The following is a 25,501-nucleotide window of genomic DNA, read 5'->3' on the forward strand; positions in this document are numbered from 1 at the left end:
CAACTTATTTTAGAAGAACTAGGGAATTATTTAATTATTAAGAAAAGTGCAAGGGTGCCAATATATTTGTCCACAACGGTTTGTGGATAGACAAATGTATTCTCTTCTCATAGGTTACAAAGATCTGCATGATCCTGGATCTGATTTCAAACCCTACAGGTCCCCTTTCAACCCAAAAATCTAGACCGTGTGGAGAAAATACAAGGTAAGTTATTGAAAATAATTATTGGAAACCTGGTGTTATCCGCAGAGAACATTCACCGGACTGCTTTAAGCGATATAGTTCCTATTTTCCAAGTTAGAGAGGTGCAGGCCAAGATGTGTGTGCTCTTGTTCCATGTCAAGTCATATGTAGACACAAGACTAGACATTGAAGTAAACAGCCTATACATTGCGGTCTCAACTGGCCAAACCAAACTACAAATATGGGACAGACTAATATCCATCTCTGCATAAACGTATTTCTCAACGCTGTGTAGTGACCAGCGCTACCTCACCACCACCAAAGACACAACAATCTCTTAAATTGATGACATCTCTGTTCTTGGAATGAGCAGGCTATATAACTATGAAAGGGCTTGCTACTTGTCATCTTTAACTGTTAGCCTTGAAGTCATGACAACAGAAGAATACCTTACTTCTCACCAATTCAGTACTGAAGTCCTACCTGACCCAAAGAAACCTGCTTCATCTTTTGGCTGATGTAGAATGTTGAGGACAACGGAGGGGCCCAGACATCTGGTTGAAAGTAGGGTTTAACTTACTGATTTAGCCTTGTTTTAGCCTCCTCAAAAGATATGCTAGAAGCCATGATTGAAACAAACAAGTTGTCTTGGAGGTGTGGTTTGATATGGGTGTTTCCTTTCCACCACCAAGACACACCCGTGTGTCAGACCCTCAAAAAAAAAAAAAAGGTTGTCTTGTCTTTCAGGTGTACCGCATTCCAGAGATCCCACGTTCCAGCCAAAAGAATGCTACACATTTGGCCTGATTTACAGTCTGTTGGTCTTCAGCCGGAATGTGGAAAGGCTGTTCCGTTGAGCGTTCTTTCGGCATACCAAATAAAACAAAGTTGATTGTTTTTGGTTGTACTGTGAGTCATTATAGATGAGCATTGCATTATATTGATGAAGCTATTATCCTCTTGACCTAGACTTCATGATAGAGGTCTCAGAACCTGTAAACCAATGACCAATCCGAGAAAGAAACAAAAGATCCCCATTTCAGAGGTGGAGAACTGATCCACTTTATTGATTGGTCTGAACTCTTGTAATAGACTACTAAGAGACATTGTGCGATACAAACATTGCATTTCAACATCATGGGATACACGGGTTTTCAAGTCTCAAATTTTTAAACATAAAAAAGTTACCACGATGTTTGACAGATTTGGTGCCTCCGAAATGGCAACCTATTCCATATATAGTGCACCGGCTCTGGTCAAAAGAAGTGCACTATATAGGGAATAAGGTGCTATTTTGGACAAAGACACAGCTGAAAAGTTGCACTTAGTCTTTTCCGGCTTCATTTCGATGTATCTTTTAAGATTCAAGTTTCGTAACCTTTTTCTCATTGCCGTTGTAAACACTTGACATCCCATCAAAAATAGGATGAATAAAATTGATGTTGAAAATAAAAATCTGAACATCAGCTTTAGGACTTTAAACAATTCAAAAGCAAAATGAAACGGAAAAAAACAAGGAAATATCCGGTTTAGAGCAGATTGGGATTATTTAAGCGAAGCAGAAGCTGAGAGAACCAAAAAACATGGTATGCTTTCACATATCCGAAAAAGGGTCTTGCAATGGAACATTACTGTCATTATTAATGTTGACCTAGTCTTTTGACAAAACGGTTGATTTATCTTGGATATTCATAGAGAATAGATTAAGAGGCAATGGACTTGAATAGTCACCATGACTGCAAAAAAGCAACTCTTCCTTAACAACTTGACTGTACCATACACAAAAGTAAAACAATTGCATGTGTCACACTACAAAACCATGTACCAGCTACAAAAGACAGGAACTCGGTCATAAACATCCAGGTTTCCATTAATTATGGGCAAAGTCAAAGCACATCTCAGTACAATCCTCTGCAGGAGCTTGAATAAGTTATACAACAGTATGCTTTTGTTGTCAAAGGTTACAAAGCAAAAAGTGCAACAATGGTGCAGACCATTCTTTATGTTTGGTTAGTTTTGTATTTTTTTTTGTCTAAAAACATAAAAGACAAATCACACAGATCAGTTTACTGTCAGGACAGTATAAAAAAAAAAGATGGGGACTACGGAATCAAAACAAATAAACAAAAAACACCAAAATATTTCTCTGAGAAAATTATTTTAAAGCTGCCTTCTTTTTCTCCAGCCACAAGGCATGGGCGAATCTTGGGCGAAGGTTCCTGACGTACTTTAGTTACCATGACAACGTGGGTTGCAGAGTACTGTAAGTAGAACATTCTGCACTGGTTGGAAACCCTAGAGAGACAGCTACGGGTCAGACTGTGTGCCATACAGTACACCCACCTTGTTTGTGGTCAGCTTAATCCAAACACAATTGGCTCATTGACAGAGTTCAGATCAACATGGGGGCCCAGAAGTAAAGTAGTCACGCGGAGAAGGAACAACATCAAGCTTATTAGTCTTCTTTCACCTTTCTGCTTGCTCCTACACCAGTGTTCTCAACTTGTTCCAAAGATATTGGTTTTGTTTTTCTCAATGGTGCAGTGACTGACAAAAGCTTTCTTTAAGTTCTAGATCAGCAGAAATATTGTTACATCCATGCATCATCTTTCTCCACAGTGTTGCAAAGACAGGCATCAAATTACAAACGCACAATTAAAATGTTAACGTGTGTGTTTGTTTCATTCACATATGTCAACAATGTTCAGGCTTTGGTGGTGCTTGGTGGGCAGGTGGATAGGGGACCTCTGTCTCTCAGCTTCACTGTGTTGGGGGGTAAGAGATGGACAGGGAGGGACAGACTGATATTCAAGATTAAACCCTGCTCCTCCCCAATTCATTCAAAAACAAAGTGGATCCATTTAAAATCAACATTAAAATAAGAATAATCAAGTGAAGAAAAAAACCAGCAGAAAGTTACTCTATTTACATACAATGATTTTTCTTATAGACAAAAGCATCTTTCCAAAAATCAAACAATTTCCCTCCAAAGAAATGTGTATTTTGTGTTGTTTTTTCATATTTATACATTCCAAGTTCTTTATCTTTCATCATATCCTCCACCCAGGCTTCCTCTGTCCTGACAGGCTGTCTGCCAAAGCTTCTGAACATAAAGGGAGTCAGTCTATCCTGAAGATTAAAGCCTGTCAGAAGTCACTCGCTGCCTTTCTTACTGCTGGCAGTCAGAGGGCGGTGTTGCACCAAAAAGGACACCCCCACACCCTCTGTTCTCCCCACACTCATTCAGCACCAGTGAGTGTTGGGGGGGAGGGGGTGGGCAGGCAGGCCTGTACTGAGAGGCCTGCCCTTCCTCTGGGGTGGGATGAGGGGCAGGTAGGGCTCTAGTGGCAGGGCTCAGTCATCGCTGTCTGACAAAGTCTCATACTGCTCCGACAGTAGGGGCTCCCGCTCCCACACCCGCTGCTGCTGGGAACCCAGAAGGCCTCCTGGTGGGGGCTGCTGGGCCTGCATGGAGGGGGAGGCCATTGAGGTGGGGGGCGTGCTGCTCAGCATGCGCATGGTCAGGGGGTTATAGGGGAACTGCATAGAGCCTGGAGAGAGATGCGAGACAGGATAGTCTTTAGAGGGATTTTTCTTATTTAGAAAATCCTGATTTCTGAAATCCCATGTGGCTGTTAATAATGTGGTATTGTGTACACAGACAAATAGACAGAGACCCAGAGTTTAAACGTGTCTTGTGTCTTACCTGTGGACGAGGGCCGGTCCTCCCAGGCCCAGCCCGTGGCCTGCTGGTGGTAGTCTCCCTCTGAGTGGACGGAGGAGACTGATGAGGGCCGCTCCCCTCCTGCTGCCTGGGCTGCTGCTGCGTATGCCTGACCTGGGTTGGGCGACTTGGACTTCCGGCTGTTGGCTTTGCTCTGCAGTTTCTGCTTGCCTGTTGTGTTAGCAATAAGTTTTATTTGCACAAATACAGTGAAATGCTTAACTTGCAAGCCCTACTCAACAGTGCAGTATTCAACATCAAAATAGTATAACTAAAAGAGGAAGCCATTTACAGGGTCAGTGCCAGTACCGCCATTACAATGTGCAGGGATACTGGTGTATTTGAGGTAGATATGTACATGTAGGCAGGGATTAGAAGAAAGTGACTGGTAGCAGGATAAATAATAATGCGTATGGCAGCAGCATAGGTGGTGGGTGTGTGTAAGTTTGTGGGTGTTAGTGTGAGATGGGTCTATTCTGGAGAGCTTGTTCCAAATCTCAAAATGTCAAAGTATAGGGTTTTTTCTGCCCAGAGTGGGTGAAAGTCTGCTTTCGCGATAAATTCACTTCCTTCTGTTATAAAATACATTTTTACCAAGACAGATATGATTTTTTAAAACCTTTATTTAACTAGGCAAGTCAGTTAAGAACAAATTCTTATTTTCAATGACAGCCTAAGAACACTGCCTTGTTCAGGGGCAGAACGACAGATTTGTACCTTGCCAGCTGGGGGATTCGAACTTGCAACATTTCGGTTACTAGCCCAATGCTCTAACCACTAGGCTACCCTGCCGCCAGATTATTCATGTTCTGAATTGTTCGGTGGCGTCTTTCTCGAACATATTATGAACAGTAACCTAACACATCCGACAATAGCCACCGAGCTCTGTTGATAAAGCGGTGCTGCTTCTTGCAGCGACTTTTGATGGTTTTCTGCAAAAGTTGTTTCCCCAGGTTGCAAAAACTCTCAATTAACATAACGAGCTGAATTAAATGTAAAATTATTTGAAAATAAAAAGCTTACGGTACGCTCTGTTGACAATTCAGAGATACGCTTGTTTTTCTGAGAGATCTTTAAAAAATACGATTTTCATATTAATGAAAAGCGTATACTAAATCTTTTAAATTGTATATATATATATATATATATATATATATATATATATATATATATATATATATATATATATATATTGTCATGTCTCAATCGATCATACCTCTTGTTTTATGCCCTCTGGATTTGAGAAGAAAGACTTGAGCCTGTCAGTTTGCCTTAATTCTCGCACAGCATCCAGGCTAGCTGACGCAAATACTATTTTCCAGATTTTTTACTTTTTTCCTCTGGCCTCCATTGATTTAAGCCCTATCCTGTCCAAATCTGCCATGTCAGTAATTTTCACTTGTCAGGAAGGTTATTATCCGGGCCCTAAAAACCTACTGTTTTTCGGCAAACTCCAAAGGTCCTCTGATAATGCATATCCCGTGCTAATCGCCATCCCTGTGTTTTGAGGGATATTACTGAGTTTAACAGGTGCTGCACCCAGTTTGGGTTAGAACATGGGAACAAATTGATGCTTAAAACAAAGTGCTATGCACGTAGCATACAAATGATCTGTTTTGTCCTATATCAACTTTCCTAGTGTCTTACTTCTCTTTTAAAAGATGAAGTGGACACAATTGTACTAATGAATTAATAAATTGCCAAATACGTCAGGTAATTAAATATCTGCGTAGGTTACGGTTTACACATTCTTCCCAAGATGGCATAGCAGTTCAGACGTATTTTTGTCCTCGTCCTGTCGTGTCCCGTATATATATATATTTACAACTTTTTTTTCACATACATTTTTAATTTTCCAAAAACTCATCTTCAGAACACTCTCCTGCAATCCGCTTCACCAATTTATATTTATATAAAAAAGTATTATTTACCTCAGATCTGTAATCCTCCGAGAGGCTAGCCAGAAATTAGCCAGAAGCTAGCCGGGAGCTAGCCAGAAGCTGGTCCAGAAGCTACTCTGAAGCTGGTTCAGAAGCTAGTTAGCTTATTTACTGGCTAATCGTTAGTACTCAGCTAACCACGGTTTGTGGTCATCGCTGTCCTTTGGCTCGAGAATCTATCGCCAGTTTTGTACGGCGCGGTGCAGCGCAGCACGGCTCGGAACGGAACATACCGGACCAATTTTTCTCTCCATGTCCCTGGATTTCGGCCGCTGGCTCTGGACATCCATACCTGGATCTCACAGCTAGCTAGCTGCTATCCGTGTGATTATCGGCTTTCGTCGATTCCGGAGCTAACATCAATTGTTCCGGAGCTAGCCAGCTGAAGAGTTCCATCAATCACTCCTGGGCTGCAGTCACCTATCCGGACCCGTTTTGCTGCCTACGCGGAGCCCCACCGGGCCTTCACAGCTGGACTGCCGACGTTGTCTACCCGAGGGAATTGTCCGGCTGGCTCCTCCGGCGCAACGTTGCCTGGGCGCCCATCTGCGGCCTGCTAGCCGTTTGCTATCTTATCGGCTGCTATCTGAATAGACAATCGGACAATTTTTATTTTATTTTTATTTATTTATTTTTCTTCTTGGGCCTCTATAACTATATCTATTGTTTTTTATTTTTGTTGTTGTTGTGTGATTTGGATTAATCCCCTCTACAACACGGAAACCCACTGATCTACTGACGGAACGCAAGAGTTGGCTAATAACAGACCTCCATCCTATGCTAGCTTGCTCCTATGCTAGCTTGCTACCGATTTAGCTGTCTAAATCGCCGTGACCCCCAACCAACCTCTCCACTCACTGGACCCTTTTGATCACTCGACTGAGCATGCCTCTCCTTAATGTCAATATGCCTTGTCCATTGCTGTTCTGGTTAGTGTTTATTGGCTTATTTCACTGTAGAGCCTCTAGTCCTGCTCATTATACCTTATCCAACCTATTAGTTCCACCACCCACACATGCAGTGACATCTCCTGGTTTCAATGATGTTTCTAGTCTAGAGACAATATCTCTCTCTTCATCACTCAATACCTAGGTTTACCTCCAATGTATTCACATCCTACCTTACCTTTGTCTGTACATTATACCTTGATGCTATTTTATCGCCCCCAGAAACCTCCTTTTACTCTCTGTTCCAGACGTTCTAAACGACCAATTCTTATTGCTTTTAGCCGCACCCTTATTCTACTCCTACTCTGTTCCTCTGGCGATGTAGAGGTGAATCCAGGCCCTGCAGTGCCTAGCTCCACTCCTATTCCCCAGGCGCTCTCTTTTGAAGACTTCTGTAACCGTAATAGCCTTGGTTTCATGCATGTTAACATTAGAAGCCTCCTCCCTAAGTTTGTTCTATTCACTGCTTTAGCACACACTGCCAACCCGGATGTTCTAGCTGTGTCTGAATCCTGGCTTAGGAAGACCACCAAAAATTCAGACATTTTAATTCCAAACTACAACATTTTCAGATAAGATAGAACTGCCAAAGGGGGCGGTGTTGCAATCTACTGCAAAGATAGCCTGCAGAGTTCTGTCCTACTATCCAGATCTGTACCCAAACAATTTGAACTTCTACTTTTAAAAATCCACCTCTCTAAAAACAAGTCTCTCACCGTTGCCGCCTGCTATAGACCACCTACCAGGTACCTCCCCAAAGCCTTAAACACGGGCACCCTCATAGATATCATCCTAACCAACTTGCCCTCTAAATACACCTCTGCTGTTTTCAACCAAGATCTCAGCGATCACTGCCTCATTGCCTGCATCCGTAATGGGTCAGCGGTCAAACGACCTCCACTCATCACTGTAAAACGCTCCCTGAAACACTTCAGCGAGCAGGCCTTTCTAATCGACCTGGCCGGGGTATCCTGGAAGGATATTGATCTCATCCCGTCAGTAGAGGATGCCTGGATATTTAAAAAAAAATGCCTTCCTAAGAGAAATTGGTTCAAGCATTTCCACGTTTTTCCTGCTTGTGTGTTAACGAGGGCACAATCTCGCAAGCTAGGAGATGTGGTGGATTTGGCAAGTTCTATTTTTGAGAATGTTGAGGTAGAAGACAATGCCCCGAGTATGCCTTCTGCAATGCCGACAGTTTTTACCCCCGTAAAAACTAAGGCAGGGGAAAATGAAATTGTGCCCCAATTACATGACATTATTTTGTCTGTCACCCCAGAGAAGGTGATTGAATGTCAAAAAGAAGACACCAGTCTTCGCAAGTGTTTTGCTTCGGTAATTTCCATTGAGGAAGCTAAAACTAGAGAGACCGCCTACTTTATGGAAGCAGGAGTTTTGATGCGTAAATGGGCATCTCATGACACTTAATGACTGGAGTGAAGTGTGTCAAGTGGTTGTTCCTACACCGTTTCGACAGCAGGTGCTGTCACTCGCCCATGACCAGGCGTGGTCTGGACACTTGGGGATCACAAAGACTTATAACCGGGTCCTTCGTCATTTCTTCTGGCCAGGTTTGAAGTCTGACGTGGTCCAATTTTGTAAAACATGTCACATATGTCAACTCACTGGGAAAGTGAATCAAACAGTTCCACGAGCGCCACTCTGCCCGATTCCTGTGGTGGGGGAACCGTTTGAAAGAGTGATAATTGATTGTGTAGGTCCATTGCCGAAAACCAGGTCAGGTAACCAGTTCCTACTAACAATAATGTGCAGTGCTACTCGATACCCAGAGGCTATTCCTCTCCGTTCTATAACGGCTAAGACTGTGGTGAAGGCACTAGTGAAGTTCTTCTCTACGTTTGGACTCCCTAAAGTAATCCAAAATGATCAGGGATCCAACTTCATGTCTAAACTGTTTTCAAATGTGTTAAAGACATTGTGTATTTCCCATCAGGTCTCTAGTCCGTATCATCCAGAGAGTCAAGGGGCTCTAGAACGCTGGCATCAGACGCTGAAGGCAATGCTACGCAAGTATTGTATGGATACCAGTACTGATTGGGATGAGGGGGTGCCCTTTGTCCTATTTGCTATAAGGGAAACGATACAAGAGTCCTTAGGGTTCAGCCCTGCTGACCTTGTGTTTGGACACACCCCACGGGGTCCGCTTAAAGTTTTGAAGGAGCATATCTTATCTCCTACACCCAGGTAGCTTATGTGAAGGGCTCGATGAATGTGGTTGCTGACGCTCTATCACGGGTTTACTAACTGGGGAAGCGATGGCTTAGGTTATTGCAAAACTAGGTTCGCAATTTTTGTGGTGGGCGTGTTACGTTCCCCAGTTTATGTGTTGTAGTTTGTGTTTGTGCATGTGTTTATTTCAGGAAATGGCTTCCTGAAATCCTCAAGCAGCTGATTGGTTGACTCAAGGGCTAATTGGAGAGCTGACCCCGCCCCCTCGTCAAGACACAGCTGTCTCCAATTACCCATTCAATCTGAAGCTATATAAAAGCCAGTGTTCTGTTCAGGAGAGAGAGATTTGAGGTAGGGATTGCTGAGAGAGATTTTGCAAGAGAGATTTGGAGGTAGGGATTGCTGAGAGAGATTTTGCTGAGGTCATTGCAGAGCGATTGTTTGTGATAGAGTTTTTGCTAGAGGTTGATTTTGCTGGGAGTTCATTGCTGAGAGTGGGTATGTTCTGTGAGTTTGTTGCTCAGAGCTCACAGCTCATGATGAGGGGCGAACTTCATCAACATTAGATATGATGGTTATTTGATGTCCTCTGTTTCTTAGTTTGTTTGTAAAATTGTTTAATATTTTGTTTCATTTGTTCCCAGGGGAGAAGGGGAAGGCACCTTGGGAGTGCTTAGGCAAGAGGCCCGCGGGCATACATATACCCGTAGTATATTCACTGTCTAGGCACACTAGGTAAGACCTGGGCGGACCACCCCCTGTATTTTGGTTAGGGCACCAGGTGGTGCTAAATTAGGTAAGTAGTGGGTAGGCAGGTAAGATAGGAGAGGGGGGCTTTGAGATTTACTTTCTTTGCTTTGGTTCCATCCAGCCCCTTTTCCCCATATTACCGTGTACAGGAATAAAGTCCTTGTAAAACGGTACCACATTCTGCCTGTTGTCATCCTTACTCGCACCTACAGTCCATACCTTTTTCACTTCACAGGGAGTTTAGTTGTAGCAGGGTGTTGCGTTCCCTCTTCATAGAGGCGTGCGTAACACCATCTTAAATAAACATGCCCCATTCAAGAAATTTAGAACCAGGAACAGATATAGCCCTTGGTTCTCCCCAGACCTGACTGCCCTTAACCAACACAAAAACATCCTATGGCGTTCTGCATTAGCATCGAACAGCCCCCGTGATATGCAGCTGTTCAGGGAAGCTAGAAACCATTATACACAGGCAGTTAGAAAAGCCAAGGCTAGCTTTTTCAAGCAGAAATTTGCTTCCTGCAACACTAACTCAAAAAAGTTCTGGGACACTGTAAAGTCCATGGAGAATAAGAACACCTCCTCCCCACTGCACTGAAGATAGGAAACACTGTCACCACTGATAAATCCACCATAATTGAGAATTTCAATAAGCATTTTTCTACGGCTGGCCATGCTTTCCACCTGGCTACTCCTACCCCGGTCAACAGCACTGCACCCCCAACAACAACTCGCCCAAGCCTTCCCCATTTCTCCTTCTCCAAAATCTGGACCCCTACAAATCAGCCGGGCTAGACAATCTGGACCCTTTCTTTCTAAAATTATCTGCCAAAATTGTTGCCACCCCTATTACTAGCCTGTTCAACCTCTCTTTCGTGTCGTCTGAGATTCCCAAAGATTGGAAAGCAGCTGCGGTCATCCCTCTCTTCAAAGGGGGTGACACTCTTGACCCAAACTGCTACAGACCTATATCTATCCTACCATGCCTTTCTAAGGTCTTCGAAAGCCAAGTCAACAAACAGATTACCGACCATTTCGAATCTCACCATACCTTCTCTGCTATGCAATCTGGTTTCAGAGCTGGTCATGGGTGCACCTCAGCCACGCTCAAGGTCCTAAATGATATCTTAACCGCCATCGATAAGAAACATTACTGTGCAGCCGTATTCATTGATCTGGCCAAGGCTTTCGACTCTGTCAATCACCACATCCTCATCGGCAGACATGATTGCCTCGCCTGGTTCACCAACTACTTCTCTGATAGAGTTCAGTGTGTCAAATCGGAGGGTCTGCTGTCCGGACCTCTGGCAGTCTCTATGGGGGTGCCACACGGTTCAATTCTTGGACCGTCCTCTCTTCTCTGTATACATCAATGAGGTCGCTCTTGCTGCTGGTGAGTCTCTGATCCACCTCTACGCAGACAACACCATTCTGTATACTTCTGGCCCTTCTTTGGACACTGTGTTAACAACCCTCCAGGCAAGCTTCAATGCCATACAACTCTCCTTCCGTGGCCTCCAATTGCTCTTAAATACAAGTAAAACTAAATGCACGCTCTTCAACCGATCGCTACCTGTACCTACCCGCCTGTCCAACATTACTACTCTGGACGGCTCTGACTTAGAATACGTGGACAACTACAAATACTTAGGTGTCTGGTTAGACTGTAAACTCTCCTTCCAGACCCATATCAAACATCTCCAATCCAAAGTAAAATCTAGAATTGGCTTCCTATTTCGCAACAAAGCATCCTTCACTCATGCTGCCAAACATACCCTTGTAAAACTGACCATCCTACCAATCCTCGACTTTGGCGATGTCATTTACAAAATAGCCTCCAATACCCTACTCAACAAATTGGATGCAGTCTATCACAGTGCAATCCGTTTTGTCACCAAAGCCCCATATACTACCCACCATTGCGACCTGTACGCTCTCGTTGGCTGGCCCTCGCTTCATACTCGTCGCCAAACCCACTGGCTCCATGTCATCTACAAGACCCTGCTAGGTAAAGTCCCCCCTTATCTCAGCTCGCTGGTCACCATTGCATCTCCCACCTGTAGCACACGCTCCAGCAGGTATATCTCTCTAGTCACCCCCAAAACCAATTATTTCTTTGGCCGCCTCTCCTTCCAGTTCTCTGCTGCCAATGACTGGAACGAACTACAAAAATCTATGAAACTGGAAACACTTATCTCCCTCACTAGCTTTAAGCACCAACTGTCAGAGCAGCTCACAGATTACTGCACCTGTACATAGCCCAAACAACTACCTCTTTCCCTACTGTATTTAATTAATGTATTTATTTTGCTCCTTTGCACCCCATTATTTTTATTTCTACTTTGCACATTCTCCCATTGCAAATCTACCATTCCAGTGTTTTACTTGCTATATTGTATTTACTTTGCCACCATGGCCTTTTTGCCTTTACCTCCCTTATCTCACCTCATTTGCTCACATCGTATATAGACTTGTTTATACTGTATTACTGACTGTATGTTTGTTTTACTCCATGTGTAACTAACTCTGTGTCGTTGTATGTGTCGAACTGCTTTGCTTTATCTTGGCCAGGTCGCAATTGTAAATGAGAACTTGTTCTCAACTTGCCTACCTGGTTAAATAAAGGTGAAATAAAATAAATAAACAGTTCATGGTTCTTATTGATATGCATTATTATTTAGACTTTCTCTGAACTGAAGGCCATAACATTCGGCTATTCCAAGACATTTGAAATATCTTCACACCTAGGAGAGCCTCCAGGCATCCGTCATAATGGTCAATTGTGAATGAAGAAAAAATAAAGAATTACAGGGGCAGTTCGGTAAAACGAATCCCGTCTGAATCGTCCACTGTTAAAACGGACATGTTGGGGTAATAATTACATAACCACCGTTCTATAGTAATACCAGTCACGTGCGAATAGGGCTTTAGTCACCCTAATATTGGCCATCCTACAAAGGGTAAGAAAAACTCAACCTTTGAACGGATTATGATAGAGACCATTGGTTTTCTGAGTATCTACACAATTAACATAATTTTACCCATTGGTCAAAATATTTTTTGATTGGACACCCTACAAAGTACTCTATTCCAATGGATCTTTAGAGACAGGCAGGGTTAAAAAGGAGGGTGTGTAAGTATTATGTATTTACAATGTTTAGTTTACTCCTGTTTAGTGGTTTCAGTCTGCTGCGTGTGGTTGTTTGCCACTGACCCATGCTAGGTGAGGGGTTGGCCTCCTGGCGGGCCTCGTTGCTGGGGGTGTTACAGCTGGGCTGAGGCCCTCCCTGGTGCTCCTCTGGCCTTTCTTCCAGGTTGCCCATCAGGGCCTTCCGGATGATGTCCTCCAGGCCCAGGTTACTGGCCGGGTCGCTGAAGGAGTGGTTCCTGGGGTTCACGCTGCCTGGCGGGCCAAACACGCACACAGGACGAGGGGGAAGACATGGCACAGCCACCACGGTCATGTTTATTAGGGTATTCAAACAGAAACATTTAAAAAAATGTTTGTTTCAATTTATTTCATAAACTTTTGGGCTGGTTTAAATGATTTTAGTATGTTTGAATATGAGTATATGGTGTTAGAAATGTTTATACTCACTTGAGCTGGTCACAGCGGGCAAGTTGAAGATCTCTGTGCCTGGTTGTGCATTTCCTGAAAGGAGAAACAATAGCATAGTTCAGTTAGCAAACGAAATGTCTGAGTTAATCGTTTTACAGTGTCTTCCTATTACAATGTCATCCGTTGTTAAATGAAAAATGAGTGCAATGCATAGAAAATATCCTTTAAATTAATAAAATACCGTGTGAATTGAGTTCCATCAAATGCTATATTTTTTCTATCTTGGAATGCTTTCTTAAATGACGTTCTTACAAGGAAGATAAGAAGAGAGGTGACTTACCTACATCAGAATCCCCGACACCAGAGGAGTTTAACTTACGAAATATCTCCTGCTTCTTGGATTTCACCATAGGGGAGGTGTTCTCCAGCTTGGTGAAAAAGGAGGGCAGGTAGCTGACACTGCCAGGGGAGCGAGAGTCGCCCCTGTAACCAGAGAAAGGCCACCACGGGGTTAAGAGTCAGGCAGCAGAGGGCTGATTAGGCTAGCGTGCCACTGGCACCTCCCCCCAGTTTCCACTCTGTTAGCATGACAAACAGGTCACAGCTGCCCACACGGCACATTCTGTCCATGGGCACTGAAGGTATCCAGTATCCACACGCACAAATGCACGTAGACATACAAAATAAATCGCTGTCATGCTTTTTGGTTTGTCAACTTAATGGCCGAAACATACATATGTCTAGTGATATCATTGAACGTTCCATTAGGTCAGGGGTGTCATTCCATGGAGGGTCTAGTGTCTGCCGGTTTTTCTTTTTTCTTTTCAATTAAGCCCCAGACAACCTGGTGAGAGGAGTTCCTTACTAATTAGTGACCTTAATTCATCAATCAAGTACAAGAGAGGAGCGAAAACCCACAGACACACGGCCCTCTGTAGAATGAGTTTGACAAGTGTGCGTTAGGTGAACATAAAGAAATGCGAGAGCGCCCACTACTTAAGAAGATATGCCAGTCCTACACACCTCATCTCAGGCTGGTCAGCCTCTCGTCTCTGGGGTTGTTGCTGCTGCTCTCTGGCCTCCTGTTGTTTATCCTGGTAGCTCTGGGGAGGGGAGATGGGCTCATAACTCTCCACCGCCCCCCTGCCACCCCGATCAGGGGATTTACCAGGTCTGGGGAAGGGACAGAGGAAGAGAGGGAAAAGTGAGAATTTGATGGAATGGACAGGGGTGCACCACCGGGGTTATATTGATTAGGGAGAAAATGTTTTGCATGGGAGGTACAACCTGAACTTATTGCAAACCGTTTAGCTACGGTTTACCCTACTAAACAGGCTGGCTTGGTCAAGAGGTTGTGTTGGGCTACTGGTGGGTGTTGCTACTGTACCTGGCTCTGGGCTTGTCAGGGGCGTTCTCAGGAGACACTCTGCTGGGCGTGGGTCTCTGATGGTGTGATGGGGCCTGGGTCTGGTTCTCTGGGCTGTAGCGGCTGGGGCCCTTGGCACGGCCCCCGGGGCCCGAGCTAGATACTGGCAGCTGGGCGCTCTGGAATGTGGTGGTGGCAGAGGAGGAGATGGTGGTGGAGGACTGAGGAGGATCCTGGTTCCTGGCAAAGTCCTGGGTGATAATATGCTATAAAAGGAGAAAGAGGAGGACACACAGATCAGGAAGATGTTATTATTTGGAGGCACACCTCCATTTTCAGTCTCTACTCTTAAACATTTGTATCAGTTGTAAACAGTTGTCTAGTAGAGGCTGTTGTCAGAGTTGTTGAGATCATCATTTGCAGTTCAGTCGATGGATCACTCAAGATATCATCATTCAACAAATAGTGGTATAGGAGGCATACTGTACATTAATTGTTGGTAAAGTCATTTGTATTGTTTACACAGTACATGGATTGTTTGCCTTTGGAACCCAGTTAAAAAGGGCTATGAAGGAACAAGTCATTGGGGTCTTCTTCAGGCTGACTACATAGCAGTTGCCTGACAGAACTCATGCCTGGATAGGTGTTTAATATCAGCTAACCACAAAATATGATATAGCAATCTGATGCCCGACTGTGCAGGCAATGACATGGCATGCAACCGTGGAAAGCTACCAGTGTGTCTTACCGAGATGTGGTCAGCCAGGGTCATGACCCGATGGGTCTTGGGGACCTGCTGGGACTGGGAGTACCCTCCGTCAGCCTGGGAAGATGGGGGCTGCTGGGACTCCGCTGACTGGCGGTAGCGGATCATGTCAAAGGAACGCATGCCAGCTGCTGAGTGAGGATAACACACAGTTACCAGACTGAGTTGGGGAGGGTAGAGAAATGGCGGAGAGAAGTGATATATGGGAATGGAGGAGAGGGTGATATATCGGGGAGGGTGGAAGGAGGGGTAGACCTACCCCTTCTTCCACCCTCCCCGAATGTCAACAGGCAGCTGATATACGTTTGCCTCCAGCTGACAGAAATAGCTTGTTGAGTGGTCTGGTGACCAGATGGGAGCTTGTGGGGAATGGAATGGTGTCGCCTGCTCTGTCGTACTAAGCTTACAAGGTTACTGGGCTGAGGAGTCATTCGGGACATGTTGGGTAACTTAAACATTCCATAAGGAAACCAATACTTGAGAAAGAGAGCTTGAGACCTTCAAGAGAATACTTCAAGTACGCAAATTACATCTATAGTAGAGGTCGACCGATTATGATTTTTCAACACCGATATCGATTATTGGAGGACCCCAAAAAAAAGCAGATAGCGATTAAATCGGACGATTTGTATATATACAGTGCCTTGCGAAAGTATTCGGCCCCCTTGAACTTTGCGACCTTTTGCCACATTTCAGGCTTCAAACATAAAGATATAAAACTGTATTCTTTTGTGAAGAATCAACAACAAGTGGGACACAATCATGAAGTGGAACGACATTTATTGGATATTTCAAACTTTTTTAACAAATCAAAAACTGAAAAATTGGGCGTGCAAAATTATTCAGCCCCCTTATGTTAATACTAGTATTATATACTAGAAACTTTTCAGGGAAGTCAGGAACCAATACACGTAGTCAGTTAGGAAAGCAAAGGCTAGCTTTTTCAAACAGAAATTTGCATCTTGTAGCTCTAACTCCAAAACATTTTGGGACACTGTAAAGTCCATGGAGAATAAGAGCACCTCCTCCCAGCTGCCCACTGCACTGAGGCTAGGAAACACTGTCACCACCGATAAATCCACGATAATCGAGAATTTCAATAAGCATTTCTCAACAGCTGGCCATGCTTTCCTCCTGGCTACCCCAACCCTGGCCAACAGCACTGCACCCCCCACAGCTACTTGCCCAAACCTCCCCAGCTTCTCCTTCACCCAAATCCAGATAGCAGATGTTCTGAAAGAGCTGCAAAACCTGGACCCGTATAAATCAGCTGGGCTAGACATTCTGGACCCTCTCTTTCTAAAATTATCCGCTGCCATTGTTGCAACCCCTATTACCAGTCTGTTCAACCTCTCTTTCGTATCATCCGAGATCCCTAAAGATTGGAAAGCTGCCGCGGTCTTCCCCCTCTTCAAAGGGCGTGACACTCTATACCCAAACTGTTACAGACCTATAGCCATCCTGCCCTGCCTTTCTAAATTCTTCGAAAGCCAAGTTAACAAACAGATCACTGACCATTTCGAATCCCATCGTACCTTCTCCGCTGTGCAATCCGGTTTCCGGCCTGGTCATGGGTGCACCTCAGCCACACTCAAGGTACCAAACAATATCATAACTGCCATCGATAAAAAACAGTACTGTGAGCCGTCTTCATCAACCTGGCCAAGGCTTTCGAATCTGTCAATCACCGTATTCTTATCGGCCGACTCAATAGCCTTGGTTTCTCAAATGACTGGCTCGCCTGGTTCACCAACTACTTCTCAGATAGAGTTTCAGTGTGTCAAATCGGAGGTCCTGTTGTCCGGACCTCTGGCAGTCTATGGGGTTACCACAGGGTTCAATTCTCGGGCTGACTCTTTTCTCTGTATATATCAACGATGTCGCTCTTGCTGCAGGTGATTCCCTGATCCACCTCTACACAGACGACACCATTCTGTATACATCTGGCCCTTCTTTGGACACTGTGTTACCCTGTCTAGGACTAGGAACCCCGTTTCGCTAGCGGAACCCCTCGCCAACAGCCAATGAAATTGCAGGGCGCCAAATACAAATCAACAGAAATCTCATATCAAATTTCTCAAACATACAAGTATTTTACACCATTTTAAAGATACAATTCTCGTTAATCCAGCCAGTGTCTGATTTCAAAAATGCTTTACAGCGAAAGCTCCACAAACGATTATGTTAGGTCACCACCAAGCCACAGAATGACCCAACCATTTTTCCAGCCAAAGAGAGTCACAAAAAGCACAAATAGAGATAAAATGAATCACTAACCTTTGATGATCTTCATCAGATGACACTCATAGGAATTCATGTTACACAATACATGTATGTTTTGTTCGATAAAGTGCATTTTTATATTAAAAAAAATCTCATTTTACATTGGCGCGCTACGTTCAGTAGTTCTTACCGATCGCTGCAGCTGTACACACAGCCCATCTGTAAATAGCACATCCTATCTATCTACCTCACCCACATATTGTTTTATTTACTTTTTTGCACACCAGTATTTCTACTTGCACATCATCTGCACATCTATCACTCCAGTGTTAATTCGCTAAATTGTAATTACTTCGCTACTATGGCCTATTTATTGCCTTACCTCTTCACGGCATTTGCACACACTGTATATAGACTTTTTCGATTGTGTTATTGACTGTACGCTTGTTTATTCCGTGTGTAACTGTTGTTGTTTGTGTCGCACTGCTTTGCTTTATCTTGGTCAGGTCGCAGTTGTAAATGAGAACTTGTTCTCAACTGGCCTACCTGGTTAAATAAAGGTTAAATAAAAATAAATAAATAGTCCAGGTGCAGGCTTAATATTTGCCAAGCAGCTCAATGCCTCCGTAGGTTGAGTGCAGACTAGAGTTTTTTAAATGAATCTCCGACTCGCTATGCGTCGATACTTCAAAAATGTACATTCGTAAACCCTAACTGTATAGCCATGTTTGTCCTCATAAGAAGACAGGTTTTTGTTCTACGTTTGCTACGGTTTACCCTACTAAACAGGCTGGTCAAGAGCTGTATCTGTTCCTGGCTCTGGTCTCGTCAGGGTCGTTCTCGGGAGACATACCACTGACTGTTTCCTCGTTGCTGTTGCACTAAGATGGCAACTCAGCGTGAATGTGCATGTGCCAATTGAACCTCAACAAGGTAACAGTCGGTGGTTGTATTGAATTAACGTTTTATTAAAAAGTATGGATTTCAGCAAACAAAGAAAGGCACGCAACGGGACAAACATAGGTATACAGGGTAAAGGGTTTAAGAATGTACATTTTTGAATTATCGACGCATAGCGACTCGAACGAGTTGGAGGTTCATTAAAAAATTAATAAATAAATAAATAAAAACTAGTCTGTGCTCAACTCCGCAAGCTTAATCTGTGTCAGGCAAACCAGAACTGAGAAAACATCCTATTATTGAATGGCTCACAGTATAACGCTTTCTTCTTACCTTGTGTTGCTGCCTGTGCAGCCCTGTCCCTGTCAGCCCTCTCCCTGTCATCCTGCTGCTGCTTCTCCTGCTGGGCCTGGGCTGGAGAGTTGGCTGGGCTGATCACCTCGATGGCTCCTCCACTGGGGACCTCATACCGACTGGATGACACTGCAGGGGAGGGACACACACACCTTGAAAACAACCCTCTCACTGATATATGATCATTTTCTATTTTTTTGTTATTTGCTATGTTATTAAGTCTTACATGTTAAAAATGCTGGGAATTAAAACGCAAACCAAATCTATATCCAGGTGTCCACCCAACCAGCCAGTAGTATTACAGGACTGGCTCAAATCCTATTTGTCTATATATATTGTCCATGTTCTACACTGTTCCCTGTTGTATTTTATTCTATGTGGAAGACTCACAGCTGCTGGAGGAATCGGAGCTCTGGGAGCCTCTCTCCCGTGAGTCCTTGTCCGAGGCGATCTGACGCTTGATGATGACGTCGATGAAGTTGGCGGCCGTGATGGTGGTCTTTCCTCTGGTCCTCAACTCCTCCTCAATGCGTGACTTGGTGGGGGGACCCTTGTCCTTGCCCCCCTGGGGACCACCAGACCCCTCAGCGTATCCTGGGTGGGGTTTCCCCCCTGGCAGAGACATGTAGGGAGACTGCATGGAGCGCCTGTCTGCCTCCTGCTGCTGCTGCTCGTGCTGCCGCCTGGCCGCAGAGGATGATGATGATGATGAAGACATGTCGTCGTCTCGATCGTGCTTGGAGGAGTCCTTGCCCTTGTTGACGTCCATCTGAGGGGCGGATGCGGCAGCGTCCACCAGGGCAGCCAGGGCATCGGCTGCAGTGCTGTAACGGGCTCCTGCCTGGGCTGCTGCTGATGGCCTGGAGGTGGCAGAGAAGTTGAGGGTTAATATTATGTATATATAAACTCAGCAAAAAATAAAAAAACGTCCTCTCACTGTCAACTGCGTTTATTTTCAAACTTTACATGTGTAAATATTTGTATGGACATAAGATTCAACAACAGACATAAACTGAATAAGTTCCACAGACATGTGACTAACAGAAATTGAATAAATGTGTCCCTGAACAAAGGGGGGGGTAACAGTCAGTATCAAAAGTAACAGTCAGTATCTGGTGTGGCCATCAAGCTGCAGTAGGTACGGCAGTGCATCTCCTCCTCATGGACTGCACCAGATTTGCCAGTTCTTGCTGTGAGATGTTACCCCACTCTTCCACCAAAGCACCTGCAAGTTCCCGGACATTTCTGGGGGGGGGGAATGACCCTAGCCCTCACCCTCCGATTCAACAGGTCCCAGACGTACTCAATTTGGATTGAGATCCGGGCTCTTCTCTGGCCATGGCAGAACACGGACATTGCTGTCTTGCAGGAAATCACGCACAGAACCAGTATGGCTGGTGGCATTGTCATGCTGGAGGATCATGTCAGGATGAGCCTGCAGGAAGGGTACCACATGAGGGAGGAGGATGTCTTCTATGTAACGCACAGCGTTGAGACTGCCTGCGATGACAACAAACTCAGTCCGATAATGCTGTGACACACCGCCCCAGACCATGACGGACCCTCTGCCTCCAAATCGATCCATCTCCAGAATACAGGCCTCAGTGTAATGCTCATTCCTTCGATGATAAACACGAATCCGACCATCACCCCTGGTGAGACAAAACCGTGACTCGTCAGTGAAGAGCACTTTTTGCCAGTCCTGTCTGGTCCAGCAACGGTGGATTTGTGCCCATAGGCGACGTTGTTGCTGGTGATGTCTGGTGAGAACCTGCCTTTTACAACAAGCCTGCAAGCCCTCAGTCCAGCCTCTCTCAGGCTATTGCGGACAGTCTGAGCACTGATGGAGGAATTGTGCGTTCCTGGTGTAACTCGAGCAGTTGTTGTTGCCATCCTGTACCTGTCCCGCAGGTGTGATGTTCGGATGTAACGATCCTGTGCAGGTGTTGTTACACGTGGTCTGCCACTGCGAGGCTGATCAGCTGTCCATCCGGTCTCCCTGTAGTGCTGTCTTAAGCGTCTCACAGTATGGATATTGCAATTTATTTCTCTGGCCACATCTGCAGTTCTCATGCCTCCTTGTAGCATGCCTAAAGCACTTTCACGCAGATGAGCAGGGACCCTGGGCATCTTTCTTTTGGTGTTTTTCAGAGTCAATAGAAAGGTCTCTTTAGTGTCCTAAGTTTTCAGAACTGTGACCTTAATTGCCTACCATCTGTAAGCTGTTAGTGTCTTAACGACCTTTCCACAGGTGCATGTTCATTAATTGTTTATGGTTCATTGAACAAGCATGGGAAACAGTGTTTAAACCCTTTACAATGAAGATCTGTGAAGTTATTTGGATTTTTACAAATTATCTTTGAAAGACAGGGTCCTGAAAAAGGGACGTTTCTTTTTTTGCTGAATACATTTTAATGCAAATTTTTTGATATTCTATACTTTCCACGGCTAATGCTGTGTTATTTTGCTTAAACATAATAATAAAATCAACACTGCTAAATGTATTGCTTATGAAATTTAAAAATCTCCCTGTCTAGCTTTTATTTTGGTGATATATGAGCTCATTACTTTTTCAACATACAGTACTTTACATCTGGTTAACACTGAAAACGCTTTTCCATCACACACACACTCTGAGTGTACATGGGGTGAGGGCTTACAAGGCCAGAGCGGAGCAGGCTTAGACTCACATGAGAGGGGTGATGACGCCCTTGCTGTTGGTTCCTTGGAAGATGCTGGGTCGCTGCTGCTGGGCTTCCTGTGACCTCATAGATGGGGAGGGGCTACGCAGGTAACCACGGCTTCCTGGTCTATCTGGCTGCCCTGGACCTGGGGGAAAAACAAGAGCTGACTTCCATAACAGAAAAAAGCAATTCAAAGTTGGAAGCTTATAATGGCTTTTTCAACGCTGTCCCAAAAAACAGGCTACATTAAAAATCCCTTAACTCTTAATCCCTCAGCCAAGTTCAATCAAAACAAACTGCTATGAACTAGTTGGCACTGTATTGTTGATGACACTGTACAATATAAATGGCATTGAGGTTCACCTCCACGCATGTAGTCATTGGCAACCGCTGCAGCCACCACTCGCTCACGCTCTCGTTGTCTGTACTCCTCCCTTTCCCTCTCCCTGTTCTCCCTTTCTCGCTCCTTTTCCCTCTCTTTCTCTCGATGCTCCCTTTCTCTTTCGCGCTCCCTCTCTCGTTCTCGCTCCTGACAGGCAGCTGCTGTAGCTGCGAGGTGGGCTTGGTGGCCTGTGGACACAAAGAAACAGACAACACACACACACACACACAGTAGGTTTACACACCGTCTCTACTTACGGTACAGTCGCTGAGGGGTAGAAGGATGGTTGGGCCGCCTTAAGCACACAGTGCTGTTGTGAATGCCCGATGACACAGAGAGGAGTGTCCTGCCCGGATGTTGATCAGGATAGACAGCAGAGATGTTCTGGGTACCATCTCAAATGGAGCTTTCTACTCATTTTGGCATTTACTTTTTTGTTACATTTCCCAATTAATGAGGTAAACTGAACATCTGATTTTGGGTAGAGAGGTTACTGCAGTAGGTGTTTTACTGTAGAGAGATTTCTGCAGTAGGTGTTTACTGTAGAGAGGTTACTGCAGTAGGTGTTTACTGTAGATAGGTTACTGCAGTAGGTGTTTACTGTAGAGAGGTTACTGCAGTAGGTGTTTACTGTAGAGAGGTTACTGCAGTAGCTGTTTACTGTAGAGAGGTTACTGCAGTAGGTGTTTATTGTAGAGAGGTTACTGCAGTAGCTGTTTACTGTAGAGGTTACTGCAGTAGCTGTTTACTGTAGAGAGGTTACTGCAGTAGGTGTTTACTGTAGAGGTTACTGCAGTAGGTGTTTACTGTAGAGAGGTTACTGCAGTAGCTGTTTACTGTAGAGGTTACTGCAGTAGCTGTTTACTGCAGTAGGTGTTTATTGTAGAGAGGTTACTGCAGTAGGTGTTTACTGTAGAGAGGTTACTGCAGTAGATGTTTACTGTAGAGAGGTTACTGCAGTAGGTGTTTACTGTAGAGAGGTTACTGCAATAGCTGTTTACTGTAGAGAGGTTACTGCAGTAGGTGTTTATTGTAGAGAGGTTATTGCAGTAGATGTTTACTGTAGAGAGGTTACTGCAGTAGGTGTTTACTGTAGAGGTTACTGCAGTAGCTGTTTACTGTAGAGAGGTTACCGCAGTAGGTGTTTACTGTAGAGAGGTTACTGCAGTAGGTGTTTACTGTAGAGGTTACTGCAGTAGCTGTTTACTGCAGTAGGTGTTTATTGTAGAGAGGTTACTGCAGTAGGTGTTTACTGTAGAGAGGTTACTGCAGTAGCAGTTTACTGTAGAGAGGTTACTGCAGTAGGTGTTTACTGTAGAGGTTACTGCAGTAGGTGTTTACTGTAGAGAGGTTACTGCAGTAGCTGTTTACTGTAGAGGTTACTGCAGTAGGTGTTTACTGTAGAGAGGTTACTGCAGTAGGTGTTTACTGTAGAGAGGTTACTGCAGTAGGTGTTTACTGTAGAGAGGTTACTGCAGTAGCTGTTTACTGTAGAGGTTACTGCAGTAGCTGTTTACTGCAGTAGGTGTTTATTGTAGAGAGGTTACTGCAGTAGGTGTTTACTGTAGAGAGGTTACTGCAGTAGATGTTTACTGTAGAGAGGTTACTGCAGTAGGTGTTTACTGTAGAGAGGTTACTGCAGTAGCTGTTTACTGTAGAGAGGTTACTGCAGTAGGTGTTTATTGTAGAGAGGTTATTGCAGTAGATGTTTATTGTAGAGAGGTTACTGCAGTAGGTGTTTACTGTAGAGAGGTTACTGCAGTAGGTGTTTACTGTAGAGGTTACTGCAGTAGCTGTTTACTGTAGAGAGGTTACTGCAGTAGGTGTTTACTGTAGAGAGGTTACTGCAGTAGCTGTTTACTGTAGAGGTTACTGCAGTAGCTGTTTACTGCAGTAGGTGTTTATTGTAGAGAGGTTACTGCAGTAGGTGTTTACTGTAGAGAGGTTACTGCAGTAGCAGTTTACTGTAGAGAGGTTACTGCAGTAGGTGTTTACTGTAGAGGTTACTGCAGTAGGTTTTTACTGTAGAGAGGTTACTGCAGTAGCTGTTTACTGTAGAGGTTACTGCAGTAGGTGTTTACTGTAGAGAGGTTACTGCAGTAGGTGTTTACTGTAGAGAGGTTACTGCAGTAGGTGTTTACTGTAGAGAGGTTACTGCAGTAGCTGTTTATTTAGATCTGGTCCATAGGTGTGTTCAGGTCAATTCAGATTCTCAGAGCTCAGGGGTGCAGCAGGGCAGAGTGCTTCAGGGGGTTGAGGGTAGGAGGGGGGAATAAAGGAACAAGAGGGGGGTAAGAGAACAGGAGGGTCAGGTTGGTGTTGGGGCAGGGGGGTCCTCACCTGGAGATATGGAGGCTGGGTTGAAAGGCCTAGGAGGGAAAGGGGGTTGAGCTCCGGGGATGTAGGTGATGCGGTCCATAGTGGGAGTACCTGTTCCCCCAGGGTGAGGCAACAGGATAGTTGGAGGCATCTGGGCTAGATCAATAATCCCTTTTACAGACAGAAGCAAAGGGCCAATGGTGAGCAACACGAACCAAATCCATAGGATCAATTTGAAGAGGTATGAATGAACACTGTGTACAGTAAGTAGCCTTGGTTTTACCAGTCACCTTTCTCTGAACAGTGCTCAAAAACATGTGTTTTTGTAATAGGGCTGCTTAATTTTCAAAAAGGTGCGTGGAGTGGTCACCTTGTAAGAGGCAATCACTGAGCAAACGAAAGTCTGAATTGAATGTTTGTCAATAACCAATTTAGAAAATGGAGTATTAGCTGCAGGCCCAAAATATACGTCAACAAATCAGCAATAATAAACTAAATGAAAACTCTAAATCAATATGAGGCAATTTGTCAGGGTCATTTGCTTCTGGGCGTCTGGAAAAGGTAGCCACGAATTCACAAGAACACAGACTGCGTTCTACCCATCACCCCACATCTCTCCCTCCTCTCCCTACCTCCCTCAGGTGAGAGAAGGACACACAAACAGACAGACAGCAGTCAGAGTCCAGTACCTCGCGCTCCGGGAGGATAAGAGATGGCAATCTGTTGCTGTTCCCGTGGCGACAGGCCCCTGGCAACATCGGGCCGTGGTATAACCTGCATCTGCTGTGAAGTGATATAATCGTTGAGGATGGTCTGCCTTGTGTTCTCCATGGTGTACAGCTGGTAGGTGTTGTGGTAGCCCGTCGGGGACGGCTGCCTCGGGAACATGTATGCAGCTGCATGGGGAGGAGGGGAAAGGAGAGGTGCAGATAGAGACCAAAAATATGAACAGCAGGCGAACAGATGGTGATTACTCTACTGACGTCAATGGACTCAACCTGAGACTGGACAGGACACTCAGTGCCTATGAATGAAAAATGACAAAGCAACCCCAGTTCACCCAGTCTATCATTCAACGATTTAGGTCTATTATTGTGTTGTTCATAGAGGTTGGCTCAGGTTCATATAATATAATTTCTTCCCCTGAATACATTGAGCATTTGACTGAGCCTGCATGGAGTGCCAAATGGGCAGGGTTTGCACTTTTGGGACT

At 44.6% G+C, this 25,501-nt stretch overlaps 1 protein-coding gene across 11 annotated transcripts in view; it reads right to left on the bottom strand.

Annotated features, from left to right (window-relative positions):
- Positions 1 to 1,217: 1,217 nt before the first annotated feature.
- Positions 1,218 to 25,501, bottom strand: part of ncor1 (nuclear receptor corepressor 1) — a 123,253-nt gene continuing 98,969 nt past the window's right edge. For 7 of the 11 annotated variants that reach the window (XM_036937450.1, XM_036937449.1, XM_036937448.1 and 4 more), the window contains 14 exons: positions 24,978 to 25,184; positions 24,310 to 24,459; positions 21,951 to 22,178; positions 21,594 to 21,732; positions 19,294 to 19,763; positions 18,883 to 19,032; positions 15,409 to 15,557; positions 14,682 to 14,926; positions 14,318 to 14,467; positions 13,635 to 13,777; positions 13,334 to 13,387; positions 12,950 to 13,138; positions 3,891 to 4,079; positions 1,218 to 3,735 (listed from right to left, as the gene is read on the bottom strand). In XM_036937450.1, coding sequence (XP_036793345.1) covers positions 3,539 to 3,735; positions 3,891 to 4,079; positions 12,950 to 13,138; positions 13,334 to 13,387; positions 13,635 to 13,777; positions 14,318 to 14,467; positions 14,682 to 14,926; positions 15,409 to 15,557; positions 18,883 to 19,032; positions 19,294 to 19,763; positions 21,594 to 21,732; positions 21,951 to 22,178; positions 24,310 to 24,459; positions 24,978 to 25,184 — 2,660 coding nt within the window. In that variant the 3' untranslated portion in view covers positions 1,218 to 3,538. The remainder of the gene's footprint in view (positions 3,736 to 3,890; positions 4,080 to 12,949; positions 13,139 to 13,333; positions 13,388 to 13,634; positions 13,778 to 14,317; positions 14,468 to 14,681; positions 14,927 to 15,408; positions 15,558 to 18,882; positions 19,033 to 19,293; positions 19,764 to 21,593; positions 21,733 to 21,950; positions 22,179 to 24,309; positions 24,460 to 24,977; positions 25,185 to 25,501) is intronic. The other 4 variants (XM_036937447.1, XM_036937455.1, XM_036937446.1 and 1 more) reach the window with 3 other exon arrangements.

The sequence above is a fragment of the Oncorhynchus mykiss genome, chromosome 12 (assembly GCF_013265735.2).
Source record: "Oncorhynchus mykiss isolate Arlee chromosome 12, USDA_OmykA_1.1, whole genome shotgun sequence".
Classification (NCBI taxonomy): domain Eukaryota; kingdom Metazoa; phylum Chordata; class Actinopteri; order Salmoniformes; family Salmonidae; genus Oncorhynchus; species Oncorhynchus mykiss.